Here is a 24,476-nt window from a genome sequence, read left to right on the forward strand (position 1 = left end):
CGTTCAGATCCAAGTCATGGGTTCCAAACACGCCTGATCTTGGATAGGATTAAGAGGTGAAGCCACATCTGGACCTGTATTTCATGGTTCTGTTCTGGAATCCTTGCTGTCAATCTTAAATGCTGCATCTGGCAAAAAATGAACTGACCTTTAAACCCTGAGAAAGGGTTTTCCCTCCAGGTTACAGCAGAGAGGCTTTGGTCAGCTGAAATTCATGCACATCCTACAAATTCAGCAGACTCAATCGCAATAACATTCTGGGGCCAAATGACTTTCTGGTATAACTCCACTCACAACCATGGCATCGTGCCACAAATGTTTAGGTGCTAAAGTAAAATTGGAATCACTAGGGGCAGGGCGACATTAAAGCTTTTGGCTGGATTAGCTAAAGTGTTTGATTACTTTATTTCTTGTTCTGTTTGGCAAGCGGCAGTCTGTTAGTAAGGAAGACCCCTGCCCAAACCACAGTATGTCTATATTTTCAACAGTGTTCTCTCTACAGACCCCTGCAAGAGCACACTGGTGTTACGAGGCTCTCCCAAATTCTGGTCACTCTCTGCGGGGGCTGACCAATTAACCTGGATAGTTATATGTCCAGCTGACTACACCAAGGTTTGGTTTTTTAATTCCTTTCTTTTTCCTTCCTCCAAAACCCCCGGGAGGAGTTAATCCCACTCTAAAAGATAGCCATTCTCCTGTACTCATTAAGAGGCAAAGCATCACTGCCAGAGACTGGATTGAAGCATCTCATTTGAGCACAAGCAGGAGAAACTTTTGACTAGAATGAAACTTGAAAAAAAAAAAAAGTTACCAGTCAATTCCACCCACTGCAATTGAATTACAGAGCTCAGGTTCAGGGGTTTTCAAGGTTATTTGGACCTTCATTCATATGCTGAACCCATAGCTACCATCAGATGCCTTGGGTCTGATAGCTACCAGAGTCACTCCAATCCTCCTGATTCCGACACTGAGCAGTAACAAAGGTCCAGGTCTATCTCTAAAGGTACTTCAGTGCCTAGCCCCATTGATTTCGGCCTGTCTGCCCAACCTCCCCAAGTGCTCTTACTTGTTCTCTGCCTGGAATCCTAATTCAGCCAAGCATGCATGAATGGGAATACTCCCACTGAAGACACATGTCCTTAGCTACCCGTGTGCTAAATCCCTTACTGGATTGGAGCCCAGACAATGGGACAAACTCCTAGAATCAGGTTTCATGTGCAAACATCTGAGTGCTGGAGCTGAAAGTCCACTCTTCATTTTCTTCCTCTGTTAGTTGCAAGCCTACTACTTTTGCTAACTCAGAGTGACTGAGTTGGCACGCAGAAGGTGGTCAAGGGGCATAAACTTGAGAGGAGAGGGAGCAAAGGCAACATTTACCAAACCTCATATTTGTGGAACTTTCTTGGAGCTGTTTAAACACTACCACTGAAACTCATCTGAGCAGTTCTGATTCCACTGAGGAGAAGACAAAAGTGAACCACACACAGTTCATTACAACACTTGGTTTGGTATTTCTCCTTCCCCTGGGTTTTTGTTTGGTCTAGGAAAATTGGTATAAAAAGGGGTCATTGCTATGTAGGGACCACCGGCTCTGGTCACTGATTCCTCAACTAAGGTCAGAATGATCCTGTGTCACCGCCCAAGGAGATGCTTTGGGGTAGACTATGAGTATCAGGTGAGTTCCTAGTAGACAGGCATCCACACATGGCACTTCTCTTGCCAGACTTCCAGAGGCAAAAGGTTGAATGTGCCTCGGAGGAGCCACTCCTAACAGTGAATGTGCCCAAATCAGGTCTGGATCAAAACAATGGGGCACTGGTGGGAAGCTTACACAAGCACTGCCCATGCTGCACGTAGTCTATGCTACAGCAGGGCCGACAGTCACTGCGGGACCAGGGAGGCAAGGTGTAGGGGGGCCAGCTCCACACCCAGAAGGGGCAGAGCCTTGAGCAGTGGGCAGGGCGAAGGGCAATCAGCCTTAAGCAGCTTCCAGAGCATGGCGCTGCCCCATCCCACCCCATCTCTCAGAAGCCACGTGGAGTGACAGAGTGACTTTCCTGCAGCTTTTCAAAGAGTCTCAGGGGTCTGGCCACCACCACTGCTACTGCTGCAGTGGTGGCAGCTGGGAGCTCTGGGCCCCTTTGAAAAGCGAGGCCCCCATGCATTTGCCTCCTTTTGCCACCCATCGGTGGGTCTGGAGACAGAATTTTAACCTATCAGACAATCTGGCTCGTTCCAAGAGCACCAAAACCATATGACAATAATGAAGATGTTTTCACGAACAAAACCCCAAGCATTTTTTTTAAAAATGACAGAGGGAAAAGACAGGGCAAGGGAATCAGAATGGTTACTAAGCAGGATATTCACCAGCGTTTGTCATGGGGAAATCAGAAAGTCTTAAAATCTTTACTAGTTCCAGCAAAGGTTCTCCTGTCTCCATCCAATATTCATCACTGGGAAAGAGCAGGTCAGGAATCCAGAGCTTCATGTGCACCACTGCTCTTTGTAAGAGGGCAGCATGTGTGGAACTTGCTTCCCCCTGCTGAACGGGTCTCACACTTAGGTACTGTGCCATTATGGTACTCTACTGTCCTTCAGGTCACAAGTTCTACTCACCTTGCTGCAATGCCTGTGTTTTAGCCAGCATCCAACCTCCCCTGCACATGCCTATCAGCTGCTTCTATGAGTGCTCAGCAGCAGCACCGCAAAAGCTAGTTTGGCGGAGGGAGCCAGGACCTCAGCATAAAAAGCTTTTGAGCTTACCCGGGAGGAGTTAGTTGCCTGTGTGACAACATGAAGCCTTTTATCAAGAAAGAGAGAACAGGAAGGAGGGGTTGTCGCTGAGTTGAAGCCCATATTAGGTGTAAGCCTGGGGGAATTAGCGTGAGCATAGTTAGCATTGGAATTAGCATTTCAGCTTTTTTCTTTTTCCTTTTTTTTGTACAAACTTGCATTTTTCAGCTGTCAGACTCTGATGGTTTTATGTAACTGTTTAAAAATTGAACAAGCTTCTTAACTTAGATTTGGCACTATATTTATATATATTACCTCTCTCTCTCTCTCTCTCATGCACATGCACATTAAGAAGAAAGACGCTTAGGAGACTTCTTCTATCCTCTGATGTCAGACCACCTGTCACAGTTCACAAAGCCACTTCCTTGAGGAGTCTTTTGGGCACATTCCGCTTTAGTGCAAGATGCTGTATCTGCAGCAGTCTCTTAGGCGGGCTTTGCAAGGGAAATCCAACTGAGAAATTCATCTTGGGGAAAATGCAAGCTAACACATTAGGGGAAACATAACCCAGCACACATGTGCAATGACAGAGAGACTCCTAGAAAGCCCCAAAAATAATAGAAGCAGTGAGTGGATTGCAAGGTTACCGTACAGAGTGGCAGCAGAATGTGAACTTGGGTTGCATGCACTAGGGCAGCATGTCTTAGAACAGGGAGGCAGAAGCACCACTGAGGATGGCTCAGCTGAGGGCACAGCGAGGTGGTACAATCCTGGGTGACTCTTCGCCAGCAGCTTTTTTGTTCTGCACAAAACAAAATGAACCACCTTGCAGATCTTCAGCTGCTCCCACCTAAGGAACTCACACGTGCTTTACCAAAGTAAATTCAATTAAATAACAACCCATTTAGGTTTCTAAGCACTGAGATCCCATTTACAGATGAGAACACAGACAGAAAGAAATCTCACCCAAGCGCACCCAGGGAATCAAGAGGGACAGACTCCTGTTGGAAGAGAGAGAAATGGAGTTGGCCCCTCATTATGAGAAGGATGACTGGGGAATTCTGAAGGAGGTGTGAGAGAGAGACACTTTCTCTCTGAATTGATGTTGGGACCAGGAGAGCTAGACTGTGTAAGCATTAAATGAAGGAGACCCCAAGATGGAAGTCCTGGAAAGGCTGAAAATGAAGCAGGGAGCTGCAAAGTAGTTTCCAACTCAAAAGAGGTGATGGAAGGCAAGTAGGGGGCATTCATATAAATTTTCAACAGAAACCCCTGAAATTTTAAATTTTATTCATTTTTTTCTCTCCCAAGGCAATGTAAGACTCTAGGATTTCACAAAACCCTTCCAACCTCCCTAAATCCCAGCTCAAGAGACAATGCCTATCCTGCTTTCCTTGCACACACTATACACAGCCATAATAGCTCTCTTTGTGTCTTCTGCAGACACTGCTGGTAACACACCCTGCAACTGGGTCAATCTGCAGCATGTTATATAGTTACAATGGGAACTCCTTTTGCAGCACAACCAATTACTGGCTAATGCTGTAACTGCAGCAGATTCCAGGCTACCTTAAAAAAAAAAACTTCATCCAACTCAGTCTTTCAGCGTCATGCAAGAGTTACCTACCACCAAACTTCTGACCTAATTCTGTGTTCTGCATCTCTCCTCCCCTTCGCCCCCCCACCCATGACTTCCCTCTGTCCCCAATTAAAACTGCCTGTGATTTCTTCAATTAGCTTCTTCCGGCTAATAGATGGGGGAAAGTAGACGCAGCAATGTAGTCCCCTGGCAACGGTTCAAAATAATTTTTGAAATTGATGTTGAAGTGTGCAGGATGTATGAATATTTTAATTAAAACAAACGTATAAAAGGGAGCAGTTGCATTTAAGACATAGTGATAGGGCTGATCTTGTCTGTTATTGTGTTCTTTTATCTCTGAGCCATGTGGCCAGAATCCTGGTGTTCTCATTTAATGGGCAGGCCAATAAATCAGTACTAATCTCCTTTCTTGGTGAAGTTATGCATGCTGATTTTCAGCTAGGGTCAGCTATTTGGGAAAACTGCAGTGTTCCAACTCGCACAGCCCAGACATCACAATAGCTAGAAATCCTATGTGCAAAAGGCTTGGCTTCGTAGCATTCAATGATCTCTCAATAGCTTGGAGGTTCATGCATCACCAAACATTTATACATGTCCGAGGCTGTCTGGGAATTGTCAAAATTTGATGTGGAGATTTTTTTAGATGATAATTTCATAGGTGAGGGGTAGGGGAGGACATTCTAAAAGGGCTGGGCTATTCTAATAGGGGCTCAAAAGTCTGGCTATTTAAGACAGACTTCTCCAAATTATCTGAATCTCTGCAGTATTTCTGTACTGCATCTGATGTGACACACTTAACTTTTTGGGTTAGGTCACCCTCTAAAGAGTTTCATGGCATAGAGATTAGCCAGTCCTTTATTACAGGAAGCATTTCTTAAAGAAAGGAAAGTGACAGATGCAAACAGAAGTTCCCTTCAGCTCAAGTTCCAGCTTTGTTTCTTTTGTTGACCAGTCAGCACCCACCCTGATCTGGAACTCTGTGCAGTATGCAAAATCCTTCAGTGGATGAGCAATGTACTGCAAGTAATTATTAGAGATATATTAATTAATGCAATATATAAATAAAGATTTTCTTGCCTTAAAGATACTAACATAAGGATTAATAAGAAGGCAGGGTTCCATCCCTGCTGTTACACGCACATGAATAGCTAATAACCAAAACATCTGTTTGTACCAAATGAATAGATCCATTGCAGAGAAATGGCAGTTCTCTTTCACAAAACTACTCAGGCTGATGATGAGGTAGAAGTAGAAAGGATGAAATGAAATGAAAAGAAAAAATTGTGAGGTGACTATCACAAGCCACTTCATGACTGTCGGCTGCAGAATAATCTCCCAAGAGAGGCAAAAGAGCTTGGTCCCTTGAGACCTAGACTCTACTGGGTACTAGGGAAGAACCCAGCATTGGTCTGACAATTGCCAAAGAGAAGCGGGGAAAGGAAAAAAACAAAGAAAGCAAGCAGTTCTTTCAACATATGCCATGCAGGAAACAGTTGTTTAAAAGTATAACACCCCTGAGAAAAATGCATCATCTCTGTCAAAAATCTGGTCCCCCTTTTTCCTTATGAAAGGCAATAACAACTCCTACACTATTGAACTGTAAGCGGTAACACTCCTCATTTCCACCAAGAATTAATTCTCTAAACATCTCCTGGGAGGCTTTGAACAAAAAAACTGCAGCCCCCATTCTCCTCCCTCCGCTACTGTTTGCTGCATGCATATTAAAGGCCTTCATTTCCACCTTACTGCACATATACTGTAGCTATTTCTGTGCAGGAGTGACGTGCGTTTGTTTGCATAACTAGGTTCCCACCTCCTGATCTGCCACTCTAATAGGTTGCAAAGTAATAGCTGGAAAAATGTCTGACTCCTAAAAAGTGCCTTATAAAGTTCGACTCCTCTGCTAGCCTAGAGCAGAAAAAAAATTAAGCTCTCTGCAAAGTGACTTGTAACAAGCTGTAGCAAGCTGTAAGACAGGAATACATTGCTGATTATCAAAGGGGTTCTGAGGATTTTTTTAACTATCTGTTTTTGCTGAAGGGAGCATACAAAAAAATAAGAGGCCTCTAGAAAGGTGATTGCTTCCACAGCAAATACTAATCTGTTGGAGTTTGGTCCAATCTGAACATCACTTACCTTCTAACAACCCATGTCAGCTTCAAAACACCATCTGCAGCAATGGGAAATTCACTGATATCCACTTCAGGTTCAACGTCTCTAAACCAAAACTCTTTTGTCCAGCAACATCCGTGATCCATGATGATTTTAGTTAACCTGGATGACCACTTCTCATGGGTGTGACCAAGTTTCCTGTGGTCCCATAAGTTTGTTTTCAGCCACCAGTCCTGACTCTCAGTGTTCTGTGCTATCATTTAGCTGTAGTTCACCCCTAAATGTCTTCTAAGAGCCCAGTAAGCAGTGAAAGTGTTGATAATGCTGCTAGTCAATGCTGATCTCCCATGGTTTGGCAAATTCTCGTTTGGCACCGATCAGGTCCCGAGGGTGCTGGATTAGAAAGATTCAAGCTGTAAAGAGTTTGTGACACAGGAACAGTCAGCAGTGCTCATCACTTCACATGAAGTGGAAGAGGCCATGTGTGCAGGGATGGCTCAACACAAACGTGGGACCTAAAACTATAGACCATCCAAGCAATCCCTAGTATTTTTTCAGCACAAACATTAGAGTGAAGTAGTGCAGAAGAGATGGGGAAAGGAGACAGCAAGAGACAGAGAGTTGTGTCACACAAGGTGAATCAGACCATCGGTCTATCTTGCCCAGCAGCAGCCAAGAGCTCACACAGCAGGTGAACACCCCTTTCTCCCAAGCAACTTCACAAGTGTGAACTACTGGAGTGGGGGAGGAAAAAATTCTTTTCTGTCCCTAGAACCATCTACTTTTGCCCCAGGGCAGGAGAGTTAACTATGTTTACCTCAGTGTGTCCTTAAATGAAAAATGGGCCAAATATTCTTGTTCTGACTCGGTCCTATCCCAAAGCCTGGGCTTCAGTGACAACATGACCCAAGTAAAGGCGTTATGGACTAGGCCGCAGGTATTACTGTTCATCACATTCTTCGTGTCTTTTAACTAGCCAAGCCCAATGAGTTCATGTAACAATATCTTGTGGCAGAGAATTCCCTTAGCTGTATCTAGTAGCATTTCCTCCTGTTGATCCTAAATCTGCAGAGCTATGTCTCTTACAGATATGAAAAATACACACCTCTGAGACATGTAGCTATGAGAGCCTAATCCCATGGTGGAAATAGTGCTAGGTCAAAGGCACAGCTCCTTGGTCAGCCTAGCTGCTGCCTCTTGGAGAGGTGAATTACCTACCCTGACAAGAGAACCCTTCCCATTCGGGTGGGAAGTGTCTACACTGAAGTGGTTCAGTAGCGCAGATCAGTAGCAGCATAAGTGTAGACATACAATATTAATTCCATCAGAGGAGGTCTTTGTTCCCATTGTCATGGAGTGTGGGAAAAGGTGATCTAGTACAAAATCATACACCCTTGAGATGTTCCACTTCTTTCTTCCTCCCTCCTGCATGCCCACCTCCACCCATCCCTGTGCACAAAAGAAAAGGGGTCATCAAGGTTTCGCTTTAGTTCGTCCTTAGGCTTTAGTGATGCGACAGTCAGCTGACACAAGAACACTACTAGTGAATGTCTGCAAGGCCCCTTATGAAATTCACTCTCAAGAGGCAGAAGGGTCTCCAGAGACTCACAAAGCAGTGATTAATTCCACGCTAAGAAAGATCTTTCTCTTCTGCTCTTAGCATCAGATTGTCGTTAGATAGGAGGTGGATCTGGAAGAGTTTTTGGTCTTACACTGCAGTGTGACACAATGCACTGCTGATTTTTACTTATCATTGTGATCTTTTTATTATACTGTACCGTAGCAGTGGGGGAATTATTCTTTGAGTACCCATACCATGCCGTTACAGGGAATACCACATGGGGATACACTGCTCGGTAGTTCTGAAGGAGAGAACACATTATGCTATCTTTCCAAAGGATGCACCAACTTCTTAATAATTTTCCGTGCAATTCCAGGTTTTGATGTGGATATGAGAACCTTCCCTTGCTTGAGACCAACTTTCTTCTCTAGCAACAGGATAGCTGAAGTCAGCTAGGATGCTCTAGCCAACAGTCTTTATAATTATCTATCTGGGAGCCAATGGCAAATGCATGATAAAACCATTTTTCCTTGGCATTGTCCCATTTATGTTTAGTGCCATCAACAGCCCCATTTTCATTATCACATATGACACACCTGACCTTCGCTCTGCCAGTGGGAAATCTTAGATAAGCTTTGGTTGGTCCAAAGAAGTTGATTCTAAACTTTTAAATGGTTCTAACCTCTGCTGTGGACGACTCAAGATGGTTCGCAACTCCCCACTGCACAGAATAGTTAGCCAAGAGGCCAGGAACTGGTTTAGAAAAAGTGCTGAACTTTTCAGATTGGCATAGCAGCTAGGGGCTAGAGTAGCAGGGGATGGACTATCAATAGATCGCTGAATTGTGAACCATAGTCACAGCTCAATTTTTCATTTTATTTATTATTTTCTTGCTCCTGGTAGGACAAGGGAGAGTGTTGCCTAATTAAAGAACAGTGACAAAGAGGCAGCCAGTTGTCCTCCCTCTGCTGGGAACATAGCTGAAGCAACAAGGCTTGCTATTGAGTCATTTCCCCATCATTATGCCAGAACTGACTTCACCTCGCTGTCTGCCCATACAAATAGGTCAGACAGGTCAAGTACATTTGCAGCATGTCAAGTCCCCTTCAGAAGCCACAATATTTCAACCTTTTCTCAGGGGAGGAGGGAGGCTTACTCCCATTCGAGAGCCAAAGTCACCTGAAAGTTTGTATTCAAACCAACAAAGAGCAAAATGACCTTCCAAATTCAGAGACTGTGATTGAGGTCCTTTGTTGTTGGATCCAGAAGGATTTCTAGAAGGGAAGGAGGAATTATTTGGCACTAAGAGGCTCTGTTTTCTGGGAATCTACTTCACTTGGCACCCAGAGATGCCTTTATGCCTCAACAAGCCCAAACGTGCATTTGACTTGGGAATTATTTCAGCTCCCACTAATTGTTTTGCTCAATTCTCCCCTCAATCACTCACCCAAACAGCCAGAGCAGCAGATAACTTCATTTCCAGAGTGCCCACAGTTTGGTGACATCAAGCAAAGCAACAGATCATCGGATGCTTAAAGGCCACACTGAATTCCCATGTCAGATTTCATAATTGTGTTTTATCGGGAATAGAGACAGCAGCACAATACTCGCCCAGCCCCACATTTCCCTCGCTGGGGCGACATTCACTCTTCTTAAGCAAGAAGCAGCTCCAGGTCTGTGTACCACTGAACTGCCAGCAAAACCTTCAATAGAGCCTAAGCCTTGTATTGGTGCTGGAAAGATAGGGGGATTTTCACCCAAGATGAACTTCATGGTGACTGGGTTTTGCAGGATAAAGGAGAACAAGAAGAGCCAGGAATTTATCCAAGGCTCAAAATCCAGAGTCCCAGTCACGTCACTGGCCCAGTCACGTCACACCATGAAGTCCCTCCCTTGACCCATACCAAAGGATTCAGGCGATTATGACACCCGCTTACCAATTGGTTTGTCCTTCTTGTTTCTGCGGTTCTCTCCTGAGCTCATCTCCCTGAAGCTGTTTGAGCCGATGGACATTAATGCAGCATGACAGCTTGAAACGGTTTTGCTTTCCCTTAAATCCTCACAATTCCCGTCCACAAGGCTGCTTGGAAGCCTTTTCTTGCATTATGCTGAAGGTGGCCAGGTGAAATTTGCAGCTGACAAGAGCTAAAGGATGGCACCGGATTGTAACAGGCCATCATTTAGTCTACACAACCCTGATGACTCTACTGATTTTTGGACCACAGAGCAATACAGACTCCCAGAAATTATCGATGGGAAAAGATCAATTGGGGAATTAAGAGAGATACTCTGTGTGTGTGTGCGCGCGTGCGCATACGCAGGCGTATGTGAGAGAGGTAATATCTTCTATTGGAACAACTTCTGTCAGTTAGACAGACAAGCATTCCAGCGCCATAGAATTCTCCAGGTCTGGGAACGGTACTCACAGTGTCACAGCTAAATACAGGGTGGAAGAGATTGTTAAACAGAAGAGTTATCGTGTTGTGAAAGACTATTATAAATGAAGTAGGCTATTAACACCTTTGGAAGTGTTAATTAATTAATTAATTGGGGGAATTATTCCCTCCCTGGAGGACAAAAGGGGGGATTGTTTCCAGTTCATTTATGAATCAGGCAAGTGGAAATCTCATTGGTTCATTCAGGAGATTATTTCAGGCTGTTTGACTTCACCATAAAGGAAACTGTTCCTGATATTCATTCCAAGTTTTCCTTTGCTGTTTCAACACATTGATCTGTAGACACTCTCTTTCTTCAGTGTTAACAGCCTTTACCTGCCTGACAATATGTAGTTAATAGGCTCAGGCCAATCCTGGTGTAAGACTACAGGCCCGCTGTTGGCAACTACACAGAGACCCAGAGTTTCAAAGGGGCCCAGAGCTCCCAGCTGCCACCATTGCCACAGTAGCACTGGGGGCGTTACTCCACTGCTCTGCATGGCTTCTGAGGGCTGCAGGGAGAGCCCAGAGCCCAGCTCCAGGCTGACTCTCCTTGGTCCCGCCCCTTCCGCCTGAGGCTCTGTCCCTTCTGGGAGCTTGGAGCTGGGTGCCCCGCCCCCTCACACACACCTTGCCCCCAGGTCGCCTCCACCTGGCCTCCCTCCCCTCCCACAACCCACCACATAGAGCTCTGCTGCACCCTCCAGCCTCCTGAGCCGCACTTCTCCTTGGGTGACAGTGAGTAGAGGCCACTTGCTCTGCTGGATGAGTGTGCGGCAGGAGGGAGGCTGAAAGGAGGCAACCCCCTGTGCCTGCTACCGCTGCTGTTGTCCAACCGCCGCAGGTAGTCCCTGGCCGGGCTGGTTGCAGAGGTATATCTGGCAGATCCAACAGCAGGGCTAGAAGCCTCTTGCAGCACTTTTTTCAAACTCCTTGAGACGAGCAGGCTCAGGGAGCCGTGAGTGGGAAAGGAAGCTCGAGGGTGATTGTTGCAGATTTCATTGTGATTTGCCCGCATCCTCCCAGGTTGCTATGCTACAAAAGCTGGGTGGAGCAAGCCCCCTTGTGACACAAGCAGACACAGGGAGGGAGCTGCTGCTCCATGCACATTCAAATTAGCCCAGCGGTGGATGTTCCAGTGCTTCACTGCCAGAGCAGTAGAGCTAAAGAATGACCACACGGGATCTTTCCATGTTATCACGAAACAAACAAGAGCTGTCACACGACACGTACTGCTTAAACACACTTACAACTTTCCCAGTTCCTCCCGACTCTCCAATTTTGGTGGAATGGCAATACTCCAGGGTGGCCATCTATTCTTCCATTTAGTCCCACTTGTCTGTGACAGCCTGTTCTTTGACTACAATAGGCATTGTGTCAAGTTACCAGGTAGGGCCCATGCAGATTTTTACACACAAATGTAGATTCCTCAGCTGGGTTGCGGTTGCACTTTTTAATTCTAGAACTTTTCCCCAGAAGACCTTGCAAGGAGCTGCTCTTATTTTACACGTGCAGATAGCAACAAAGGCTGCCCTAATCAGCTTGCCATTTTATAGCTGTGCATCTGCTGTGCTGTGTGTCCTCCTACTTTTCCAACTTGTACGGAACCTTTGCTCCTGTTTACTTACATTATATAAATATATTGCTGATGGTGGAAGCATCTCACAAACTTGTGTATGCCAGTGAATTTCATGGAGATGATGTTTATACTCTCAGGTCCTTGGAGTAACACACTAAGAACCCCCTCCCAATCCTTTGTATTTATTCATAATCATTTGCATAACCATTCTGTGCACATAAATAAACCCAAGCCAAGATCTGGCTGACACAATTTGTAAGCTATAGATCTATGCTGTTAACAGCCATCATTTAATTATATTCTTCATTTAAAAGGTGTAGAACAATGTGGCAATAAAGAAATTATTTAAATAAACAGATTGGGCTACTTTTTGGCTATTGTTTATGTCTAAATGACTGTGTACTATTGATTCAGCAGCAATCTGGCAATTCTCTTTCCTCTGGCTTAGTGTTCTGTCCTCTATGGTAAGTATTTTTAAACCTGTGTGTCAATATTTGGCCTTTTGTTTTACGAAGCCAGAGAAAGAGAAAGTACAGTAATTTCCAAGCCTTTCATGCAACTGGAAAAGAAGGAAATAAAGCAAAATCAGTTACCATTTTATTTTGTCTTCATATTGGCTTGCTGTTCTTGTTTCATTAATAGCACAAGTATTCGCTGTCTCATTGAAAAGTACTGCAGTGCCGCCTTAGAAAAATATTTAATTTAATGGAAATATAGCAATCTTTTTATTATATGGATTTAATTGGTACTTGCTATTTTTTTCTTGATATAAGAATTAGGAACACTGTTCCTATCAGTTAATTTCTAAGTTATCATCTGCAAAAAACAAAACAAAACAAAAAACAGTAGTTTTCAAGTGCCACGTAATGGAATCATGCTTAAAGCCGTTCTTCACCCTCTCTTCTCCTCCGCTCCCCGCCCCCAAAAATCTGAAATAATGCCACAGGCCAAAGAGTTAACCATTCATGAGGTTCAGTATTAGTCATGCTGAGGTATATTAATTTAGATTTACTGATGTTTGTCCCTCCTATGCAATTTAGTGATGTCCCACAATGTTATGCACATTATGTGAATGTGTAACACAACCTTCCTAAGGTGACCATATTCCTCTAGGGTAAATATGGGACACCCTGGGGGCGGGGATTGTCCTGGCTAAAATGGGAGAGATGGTCACCCTGCATCAGGCAATGACTGCACCTTTCTTCCCCCCCAGACCTCTCACCTCCAGCCCACTCCTGAACCCCCCCACCCACTGCTGCACTTTACCTCCCACCCAAACACCCAAACCCCTACCCATTCCTGCACCTTCTCTCCCAGCCAGAGCCCACACACCCACCCGCAGCTTGCTAGGGCTGGGGAGAGAAACAAGCCTGCAGCAGGTTCTTCAGGGCTTGGTGCTGCAGACTGCAGAGGGGCTCTGGCCCTAGACCCATGCTGCACAGCGCTCCAGGGCGGTGGGGGGGGTGATGCTCTGGCCCTGTGGGACATCTGGGGGGGGCCCTTGGCCCCACACAGTACAAGGCTCCGGCCCTGGCACTGTGACAGGCCGAGGGCTGGCAGAGGGGGGGTGGCTCCACTTGTGCCATGCAGGGCTCTGGCCCCAGCTCCACCCCAGCCCTGTGGCAGGACTTCAGGAGGTGGGCCCTGGCCCTGCACCATACAGGGCTCTAGCCCTGACCCTGTAATGTGGCAGGGGTTGAGGGAGGGAACCTGCTCCCACTCTGCACAGGGCTCCGGCTGCAGTAGGGCTCTGGCTCCACCCCAGCCCTGTGGTGGTGACTGGGGGTGGAGAGGGCTCCAGCAATGACCCCAGCCCTGAACTGCGACGGCTCCCGCTCCCCCACTCCCGCCCCCACTCTTCTGCCCCCAAGCTCTGTCCCCAGCCCAACCAGGCACCTGAGCAAGGCTGGGACTGGCAGTGGCGTTCCAGTGGTGCAGCCGACGGGCATTTTAAAGTGGCACTGGCCGGATAAAAGCCCTGCGAGTCTCCGGCCAGCACAGCGAAAGGTCACCGGGGAAGGGCCAAATACAGGATAATTAGTCCCATTTAAAATAATAAATCGGGACACTTCTTTGCCTCCCTAAATAAGGGACTGTCCTGCCAAATACAGGATGGATGGTCACCCCAGACCTTCTGGGTGTGGTGTGCTGTCCCATCTAGTGGCACTGAAACCGCTCACAGAGAGAATAATGAATCTGCTCTACATTAGCTAGCAGGTAGCTGGCTTTTCGCTCAAGTGGTAGAGGCTTGTGTTCTAAGCTCCCTGGGTCCCAGGTTCAATTCCCCTTGTTGAAAATCATATGCACATGCAAATGGGTTTTGCAGAACTGGAAAGCGTAGTCCTGGATCGATTTAGGAAGCTGTTGGAGTGGGATGAGAAAGGCGGTGGCAAATAGTACCTTCATAATACCTTTAGCAAGTGATAATACAAACCACAAAAAATACACAACGCAGACATTCTCTGACTGCAAAATTATTGAACACCGAGTGCCAGGGAAGGGAGAAATTAAAGTGGATACAGTTTCCTGGTTCTCCTCCATGCATACAAATAAATCTCGGAGTGCACTGGTGCACTGATATTTAAACTAATTAGCACCGACAAATCCATGGGACTCCATGCTTTTCTGTCAGCCTAGTCATAGGGACAGAAGGCGATTGAATATCATCATGATTAGCTACAGCTCCCACGTCAAAATGCAGCAATTAACAACCTATTCCCCCTGAAATTAGTAAGGCAAGAGAAAAACGGTATGGGGCACATTTCGTACAGTAAACAGAAAATACCTCTGCAAAATGAAATGCTCGCTCAGCACTGCCCTAGGAGATAAAAATAGAGAGCAACAGAGCTGGCGTGGAATACCAAACAGAGCTCCCTGCATGGTGCACTGGGAGAAAACCCAGCCCAACCCTCCCTTCAGTCCATTCTCCTGGAGACAGCACTTGGATTGGATTTCCTGTTCCTCAAAAATTTGTTGGTCCAGTATTAACTTTGGGGAGCCTGGGATTGCCTCACACAAGAGAGCTGTCTCACACATATATCATCACTGCCCTTACACTCCTCTTCCTGCCTCCAGAAATAGGATGCTTTATCAGAAAAAAACAAGCACTGTGTGAATATTCAACACCTTTTGGCAGCAGGACCACACACTCCCTGCTATTAGCATAGAAGACAAAAAAGAAACTGGGCCTGATGCAGATGGAAGATTTCCATCTTAAACACTCGCACGGCCGCTTTGCTGGGCACAAAATATTGTGCAATCATCCTTTTTATTAGGATGCATCATAGGAGAACAGGAAGGAGTAGAGAGGGGCAAGACCTGGGAACTAAAATACAGCTGACAATAGAAATTCAGGCAGGGATGAAGCAGTTCCAGTGAGGGAAGAACTGACATGAATCTGTGTCCACAGAATACAGATCTCACACTGATTAGTGAAGATCCAGAAAAGTGTGTGCAACTCCTCATACCGCCTGTCCTGACCAAGGGGGGGCCGGGCCCAAGGCAACCCCCCATGTTGCCTGCGCTGCCCCCACCCCGACTCCTGGCCCATTACTTGGGGCCAAGGACAGGCGGCAGATGGCGGCAGCAGCCACAGGAAGTTACCTTCCCCCCACAGCTTCCCTCCTCCTCCCCACACCCAGCGCGCGGCACTCCACCACACCCTTCCAGCCAGCTGAGCTCCACCTCTCTGTGGGCAGCTGGAAGCAGAGGCCTCCCATCTGCCCATGGCGAAGTGGGCCTCAATGGGCAGGGAGGCTGTGGTGGAGCAGAGCAGGCTGCCACTCACTCCACCTGCTGAGTGACAGGGGTGCACAGGGCAGTGACCCTGTAGCTGCTACTGCTGGCTCCGGGCCTCACTGCCTGCACTCTGCCCCAGGTAATCCTCTGCTCCTGTCCATAGGATGGCTGGAGTGGCCACAGGACCCCAAAGCGCAGGGCCTGGGGCACCCCCCTTCCCACATCATCCTATGGATGGGGTGGTTCTGACCCTGACTGATGGCAGGTACCAGTCAGGCAGGTGAATGGCCCCGTGAAAGACATGGGACTCGGAGGGATTCCATTCCCAGCTGTACCACTGTTTCAGTCAGAGACTAGGGCAAAGTCCTTAATGCCCCTTTGGGCCTTGTTTCCTCACCCCATCCTCACCTGAGACATGGGAGACCCTGTGCCAGTCCACACACTGCAAGCGGGGTGAGGAAAGGAACTTGAACAGGGTCCGACCACTGAGCTAAAGGATATTCTGATGTAGGACCCCCTCAGTCCCTCCTGTAATAGTTGTTCCACTCTGCACAAATTATTAAAGAGCAGCTGGAGCTAGAGGGTTGGAGTGTGGGTCTCCCACATCCCAGGTAAGTGTCCTAGCCACTAGTCTACAGAGTGACTCAGCTGCTTGCTCTCTGAGTCCATGACTTAAGCAATCTTTCCCCTCCCCACATGTCAACAGATAGGGGAAGAGGAAACTGGCTTTGGGTCTCCCACATTCCAGAGCGATAAGATGGCCACCAGCACTGCCTCTGGCCAGAGTCTGAATGGGCTCAGCGCCTCTGCAAACAGCTACTGGCTCAGGTCCCAAAGGGGAGACTGGCGGCACTCTACCTATTCATCGTTCGTGAATCACTCTGGGGCTGGGTGGGAGACCCGTGTCCAGATGCCTAGAAGGAGAAAGCCACATGAGTGTCCAGCCGCAGAAACCTGGGTGTGACGGAACAGGCAGTTTGGCACTGAGCACATTTGGGCACCAACAGACTTTGCCTGCTGTTTTGTGCAGTGGAGCCTAAAACTGAGACTTAGGCACCTCAGGGGATGTCTGCCCTTCCTGGGTCAAAGCGCCGTTCTCCCAGAGTTCGATTTCCCACGTCTGGTAAGGATGTGCAAAACCGATCTCTTGGGGACCACAGTGGACCTCCTGCTCTCGCGAGGAATAAGGGAGGTTGACCAGGGAAATGTTCCCGACCTCCCTCAGTGAGGACAGACTTTGCAGTCGACCGCAGATACATCGATTCTAGCTACACAGCTGCTGTAGTTAGAATTGTGTATCTGTAGTCAACCGTATGGTCTAGTGTCGACGGAGCCTAAGTCTGCCATTGAGCTGCCTAAATGCTTATGTGGATCTAACAAGCACACAGACATGACGACTCCAGCCTTGCCACCATTCCCCTGGCCTCAGTGTGTGCGAGCAGCGGGTTACGGTGCTGGGAGCTCTGGGGGAAGGACAGCTGTGGAGACTAGGAAGAGAGTAGTTGGGAGTGGAAATAGCCACCTCATCTTCTGTCCTCTCCAGCCACCACTGCCTTTTCTGCTTGTTCTTTCCTGGCTCTGACCCAACAGGGGATCAGGGAAACAATAAGAGGGAAGGCTGCCTGGCTGCTGGGAGTAGCAACTACAAGGGCCTCCCGCCAGCTCAGCTCAGCGCATGAGGTTCCAGCAATGTTGCCAGATGTCTGCATGACACTTGGCAGACATGTGAATGGGAGCATGTCCATGGATTTCAGCCCATTTCTGACCAGGCCCTTAGCACTGCACTGGCAAATACCCAGTGGTAAGAGAGGCTGCTCCCCTGCCCAAAGCGCATATTCAGGGTTTTTAAAAATCAGAGAAGTGTAGCCTTGTTTCCAAACACCAGCACTTTCAACACCATGAATATTCAGCAGCCTCTTGTGGTTCCTGGGGCCACTATTCCCTATCACCACTGGCCTACTGTGACATTCTGGCACAGTCCACTTTCCTCCGAGGACCAATGTCACATTGGCGCTCCCAGTGCCAACGCTGCATTGACCCAGCCTCTTGCTCGCTAGCTGAAAATTGCCACTCGCAGCATGGAAACTAGGCATAATCTCTTCCAGCACTGGGCCTGCGGCTTTGATTTACAACCCTTTCCAGCCACCTGACTTCTGAAACGATCCATTTGGTCTGTGGCAGCAAATAAATGGATTGACAAGTGCTATCCGAGCCCTGCAAATCTTAACACAGATTTACAAATCTTGCCAAGATTTCCTGGCTAGCGAGGGTTGGATTTACAGCCCGGCAGCTCTGAGCTCTGGAGATGAGAGATGGATAGGCTTTGCAACGCTGCCTTTGTGCTCTGTGCTTGTAAATCCCACTCTTTCTTCCCTTAACTCGGCAGATCTGATTTATGAACCCTGATCAGCTTTTGCACACCTGGCCATTCCCTGTAACTCAGCCTAAGTGACAGGCTGCCTAATTGAAGCGATGAGCTCATCTCAGAAAATGTCTTGATTAGCGCTCCAAAGTTGTTTCTCTGAGTTATCTGCACTCTTGAGCTAGCAGTTCTCACAAAACAATATTCTGGTGCTTCCGCTTCCAACCCCAGCAGCCAGGTCTCTTTGCTCATCAAAAGGAAGCTCACAGATCCTTTAACTTTTCCAGCACCAGAAACTCCATGTCACTCCAGCCTCTTAATGAAGCCTTCCTAGACATTCAAACTATTTTTGCATGATTGGAGATGAAAGCTTAGGAGTAGGGTGCTGAGTTTTTCATTTTAAACCACTCTCAGCACCACTCTCTAGCTACCTCCCAGAAACAGGGCTCTTTCCTCAGACTGCTAGGGATAGAGTCTCTTTTATGTGTGTATGGTGCCTAGCCCTGATCTCTGATGAAAGCCTGTACGTGCTATAGCAGTGAGAATCATGGAACACTGGAACTGGAAGGGACCTCAACAGGTCATCGAGTCCAGTCCCCTGCCCTCACAGCAGGACCAAGAACCGTCTAGACCATCCCTGACAGATGTCTGTCTAACCTGCTCTTAAATATCTCCCGTGATGGAGATTCCACAATCTCCCTAGTCAATTTATTCCAGTGTTTAACCACCCTCACAGTCAGGCAGTTTTTCCCAACGTTCAACCTAAGTTTCCCTTGCTGCAGTTTAAGCCCATTACTTCTTGTCCTATCCTCAGAGGCCAAGGAGACAATTTTTTTCCTTCCTGTTTGTAACATTCTTTTAGATACTTGTAAACCATTATTATGTCCCTCTCGAGTCTTTTCTAAACTAAACAAGCCCAGTTCTTTCAGTTTTCCCTCATAGCTCATGTTCTCTAGATCTTCAATCATTTTTGTTGCTCTTCTCTGGACCTTCTCCAGTTTCTCCACATCTTCCTTGAAATGTGGTGCCCAAAACTCGACACAATATTCCAACTGAGGCCTAATCAGTGCAGAGTAGAGGGGAAGAATGACTTCTCGTGTCTTGGTCACAACAATTCAAGTAATTAATCGTAATCAGAGGTGTTTTTTAAAAAGGAGGCCTCTCAGTCTTCCTGGGAAGTCTATCTAATCTTCTATAACACAGAACTACAGCAACAGTCACAAGGTCACACTAGGAATGTGTATTACTACAACAGTGACAAATACCCTGGCTGCTAAGTACAGAGTTCTTCCTAATAGGTTAAGAACATTTGATGTATTAAACTTGGCTGACCACAGGCATGCATCATTCAGAGCCAGCTCCTGAATATGATAATGTTGTGTATCATATAATACAGCTGATGGTGTTCACTGATAGGGCTTGCGTATCATACCACAGAACACATCGCTCTCGCGAATAACAGCTCCCCATAAATATTGCTGCTCTTCTTTATTCAACACTTGGCTGGCTGCGGAGCACAGACAATACGCTGGCTCATTTTATCAAGATGGCAAATTGTTAGTAGTTGGCAGTGTTGATTCCAGTGAACACATCACCAACTGACACAGCCCAACTGGCACTAATCCACTGACAGGAGGTTCTGTTTGCTCCAGAATCCATCAGTGCTAACTCACATGTCAGGCAAGGCGCAGGTGTCACTTAATAAAACCCCGAGGAGGTTCTCCCTTTCTGTATCTCTGGTATGTGAGTTCACTCCCTACAATCCCAGCCCCTGCTGCCTATGAAAAGGTGAGGGAGTTCTCCTTTGTCCTGACACCGGTCAAGCAGGGTGCTTGAACTTTGTCATCACAGAGGGTATGTCCACACTGCAGTTCAAAACCACGGCTGCCCTATGCCAGCTAACCGTGGCTCACAGGGCGTGGGCTCTGAGCCTGTTTCATTGCAGCGTAGAGTGCTGGGGTTGGGCTGTAGCGAGACACACTCACCTCACAGCAGCAGCCCTACTGCTCAGAAGTCTACACGACCGAGAACCTGCAGCCTGAGCCCTGGGAGATTGGGGGTGAAAGCAAAATTATTTTCTTCCCAGCACAGAGAGAGAGGGCACCCCAGCTGGGGGTGGGACAGGGCAGGGCGGAGGCTGGGGTCCCCTGATGGTACAGCAGCCAGAGGTGCTGTTGGCAGTTCTGCTGCTTTTCCTGCTCTGTCCCTGCAAGTGGGAATGGAGCAAAAGCCTCACCCTGTCCCCTGCCTCTCCACGGAGCTGCGCCTTCTCCAGTTCTGTACAGCAGCAGCCCTGCCAGAGGAAAGGGTGGAGGAGCTGGGGGAGGGTGGTCCTGCATCTCTCCCCACTAGGAGGGGCAGTGAGGAAAGAGCAGAAGGCTGGCAGCTCCGGCGGCTGCCGTACCGCTCCAAACTTCCCCCAAGCCCTTTTCTCCACTGGGCTGTGGCTGTACAGAGGGAGTCAGAGGAGAGGCAGCTCCATGGAGGGGCTGGGAGCAGTCTGCCGTACCCACTAAAAATAGCTGATCCAGCATGCCTGAACCTGGCAGCCACTCTCTTCTCGGTGCAGCCTACCAGACTATACCGGCTTATATTCACCTCTGGGCCACACTGAACCAGCCTGTTCAGACCAGGGCAGGTTTTTAATTATAGTGGAGCCATATCCACAAGGTTACACCCTGTAACTCTCTCACCTGGAAATTCCACCAGAAAATCATTAGAAACGGCAGGTGTTCGCCTCAGCCTTAGGTTTGTACAAAAGCTTCGTAGCTAGTAAATCTCACAGCCGTGCATATTTCACGTGCTCTGTGGGAGAGGTGTGACAAAATATTCTCCCTGCCAGGTTGGCACTTTAGTGCTTCTGGCTGCAATAATTAGTCTGGTACTCTTACTAAAACCTGGAATCTAAACAACTGATTGCTAAATTATTCAGGTTAGAAACTCCTTGGGAAAGGGAGCCAATCTTCACACCCTCCATAACAAGTCTAGCAACTCTGGCACTGTGAACTGTTCTCATCCAGATCTGAGCTATGTGGCTGCCTCTGTAATAGGCCAAACGCCCACCAACTCTGGAAAGAAAAACGTTTTCAGGGTTTTTTTTGGCCCTCTAATTACAATACTACTTTGGCCCTCGACTGACCCTCCCAGGATCTCGTAGCCTTTACAAATTAAACCATAAACACATATGAGGTAAAAACTCATTCTTATCCAAACCTTAAAGACAGGGAAGTTGAGGCAGAGGTCAGTGAAGCAACTTGTCCAAAGTCACATAGTAAGTTAGTGGCAAAGTCATAGATAGAGACAGGTGCATTCTAACACCCACTTCAGTGCTTTTACTACAGGCTGAACCTCTCTAGTCGGGAATTCACTGGTCCAGCAACATCGGTGGTTTTGCATGATTTTAGTTAGCCAGATGTCCACTTATCAAGGGTGTAGCCAAGTTTCCCGTGGTCCCATAAAGTTTGTTTCCAGACACCAGTCCTGACTCTCAGTGTTCTGTGCTGTTAGTTAGCTGTAATTTATTTCTAAATGTCTTCGAAGTGTCCAGCCAGCAGTGGAAGTGTTGGTAATGCTGCTAGATGACAATGACCACCCATTATCTGGTAAATTCTATTGTTCAGCACCAGTCAGGTCCCAAGGGTGCCGATCTAAAGAGGCTAAGGTTCATCCTGTATTGGCCCATGCTTCTGCTTTTGATTTGTGAATATTTGTTAACTGGCAGAGACTTTCAGCTCCATGTAGTCTGCTTCCAATTAATACCAAAGATATAATATCTCCCAAGGCACAAAGCTAACAATGACTCCAAAATGCCAATAACCCTTCACTGCATGTGTTTAATGACAGCTGCAGAACCCATCCCAAACAAGAACACTGAAATAGTCAATATGAGTTATCACCAGTGAAACGTTTCTATCACAAAAACCAGACATACAGCAGCAGGGCCCTCCTTAAAGATTATGTTTTTCATAAAGGCCGCTGATCAGATAAAAAAGGGCAATTATGTAAAGGCATAATAAAATTGTGCAGGCACAGCAGGGAGGCAGCAGTGGCAGCAGCTGTGGGGGAAACAGCAACAGGCAACACGCAAGAGCAGGCTCGGTTTGGATCAGCGTATACGTATTCTGCTATTTACCTGAACTTCTGGGTGTAAAGAATTTCTGAGTTGTGACATCAGACCTAACTGGGGAGCTTAGATTAGCATGTAAAGTGTTCGTGACTCTATAGGCAACACTAATTCGAGGTTGCTTCCTCCTCTTTTCAGGCCTCGCCTCTGCAGGACAACATCTCTCTTGCTCCTTTTTAAGAATCTGGGCTGGAAATTCATGAGAACAGGGTCCCTTGTAAGCGGTCAGTATTGTAATTCCCTTCCTGGTCCCAACTGGAAAATGCAGTGTTTGTGGTAAATTAACTCTATTTTTTTCTAGTGCTCCAAAAGCTCTTTGCTGCTGTCATCTGCATGAGTATCATGCTGAAATCCCTGGGACATCAGAGTACACACAGTACAACCAGCAACACAGCAGCTGAAGTGCATCTTGCCTGAACACAGCAGAAAACTGTGGGAGGAAAGCTTGTCCGACTCTACTCTTCACCACAGCAAACCTAAGCCAAGAACAGACTGAATCTGCGCCTAAATTGATTTGCTTGCATATTACCTAAATAAAGTAACACCTCTATTTCTGAGACTCCCATCTGTTCTATAAAAAGCAGCTTCCCCTCCCACCTCCCACTGGGAAATCATTCAATGTGCAACACTCAGAGGATAAGCAATGTATCTGGCTCATGACTAAAGTACAACAGGATCTTCTCATGAGGTGTGCTGGGCACTCCAGCTTCCAGTGAAGGGCTTTCTCTCAGAACCAGACTTGAGAAAGATAAGTCACCAAGAATACCATGCAGTGAACCTGACTTCCAGAAAGCCAAGTCATAGCATGAAGCAGCTACCAGAAGGATTCTAAGCCTGGAGATGGAGCAATATGCAGGTCGCATCTACACTTCCAGGAAGAGCAACCTGGTCAGGGTCAAACTTCCAGAGTTCAATTTCACACATCTGGTGGAGATGCATGAAACTGGTCTGTCTGAGGTCAGCAGTTGACCCCTGTATTCCTCAATATTGTGAGGAGTAAGGGAGGTTGACAGGAGGAATGTTCCCACCCTCTCCCTTGGTGAGCACATTTAAGTAATTCAATTACAGATACATTGCTTCTAGCTACACAATTGTAGCTAGAATTGCGTATCTGAAACTGACTTACCAACCTAGTGCAGACTAAGGCTATGTCTACACTAGACATAGACGTTGACTGCAGACACACAATTTTAGCTATGACAAATGCATAGCTAAAACCAGTTTATCTGTGCTCAACCTCCATGTCCGTCTACACAGCAGAAGGTCAATGGGAGCATTTCTCCCTTCAACTTTCCTTATTCCTCACTTCTCGCGGGGAGCTCAGGGGTCAACTTTGACCCCGAGAGTGTCTTTTTGCGCATGCATGAAATGAAATCCCAGAAAATCGACCCTGAGCGGGTCAACCTTCTACAGTAGTGTGGCTGTAGCCCAAGTCGCAGAGCAGGAAATGCTGTCACAGCTCTTTGCCAATTTTCTCAGATAGCTCTCTCCAAGACAAAGATCCAGAGTAATCCCACAACTCCAGTGGGTTTCATTCGTGACTTCGGAGATTACACTGTCCAAAGGAAAAGTGTCCAGATTTCATCCACATTTGCAAAACACTTTGGAAGGAACAGACACATAAATATGTCACAGAGACCAACAATACTGGAGCCAAAGGACAGATGGCAATAAAACGACAGATGACTGGAAATTATACAGCTCCCCCCATCTGAGAGGAATATTCAACCAAAAGAATGGAAGGCACAGGGCCTGTGTTAGGTTATAAAGCCTCTGATTTACATCTGATGGGAATTAATCTAGGCAAAAAAAGGTTAATGCAACAATCTTTATATTGCCACAAAACAATTCACACTAAGAACAACAACAACAACAAAAATCTACTGCTACTGAAACTGGATTCTGGAAGCTTTTACTAAAGCATATTGTCTGAGTGTAAGGCTAAGTATGCACCAGATAAATGCCAGCACAAGTGCAGATAGAAATAGATTGCAAACTCTGCCTTACTTTATTCACCAGCAGCTGTTCAGCTCCAGGTTTCAGGGGTTTCCATCTACTTCCACCATTCCTGCCATCTCTGCGTACCTCCAGCGTCTTTGAACCAAGGTCGCTCTCAGCTGCCAGGATGAAAACCACACAAAAAGGGAATTATAGGATAAATACCATGCTCGGCTCAGTCTGGGGAGGGGAGAAGGGATAAGGGCCACTCTGTTTAAATAGAAGAAACAAGACA

The 24,476-nt window shown here is 46.9% G+C and overlaps 1 protein-coding gene and 1 long non-coding RNA gene across 8 annotated transcripts in view; one reads left to right on the forward strand and one right to left on the reverse strand.

Moving 5' to 3' along the window:
• LOC142020431 (uncharacterized) overlaps nt 1-22,891 on the forward strand; it is a 39,046-nt gene extending 16,155 nt beyond the window's left edge. Inside the window, exons 2-3 of the long non-coding RNA XR_012647400.1 lie at nt 22,382-22,467; nt 22,545-22,891. This is a non-coding gene — a long non-coding RNA (uncharacterized LOC142020431). The remainder of the gene's footprint in view (nt 1-22,381; nt 22,468-22,544) is intronic.
• Nucleotides 1-24,476, reverse strand: part of ARHGEF9 (Cdc42 guanine nucleotide exchange factor 9) — a 383,799-nt gene that overhangs the window by 239,100 nt on the left and 120,223 nt on the right. For 6 of the 7 annotated variants that reach the window (XM_075008221.1, XM_075008225.1, XM_075008220.1 and 3 more), the window contains one exon: nt 24,251-24,360. In XM_075008221.1, coding sequence (XP_074864322.1) covers nt 24,251-24,360 — 110 coding nt within the window. Of the gene's footprint in view, nt 1-21,333; nt 21,356-24,250; nt 24,361-24,476 lie in introns of those variants that run through there. The other variant, XM_075008228.1, reaches the window with a different exon arrangement.

Source organism: Carettochelys insculpta, chromosome 13 (genome assembly GCF_033958435.1).
Source record: "Carettochelys insculpta isolate YL-2023 chromosome 13, ASM3395843v1, whole genome shotgun sequence".
Taxonomy (NCBI): Eukaryota; Metazoa; Chordata; order Testudines; family Carettochelyidae; genus Carettochelys; species Carettochelys insculpta.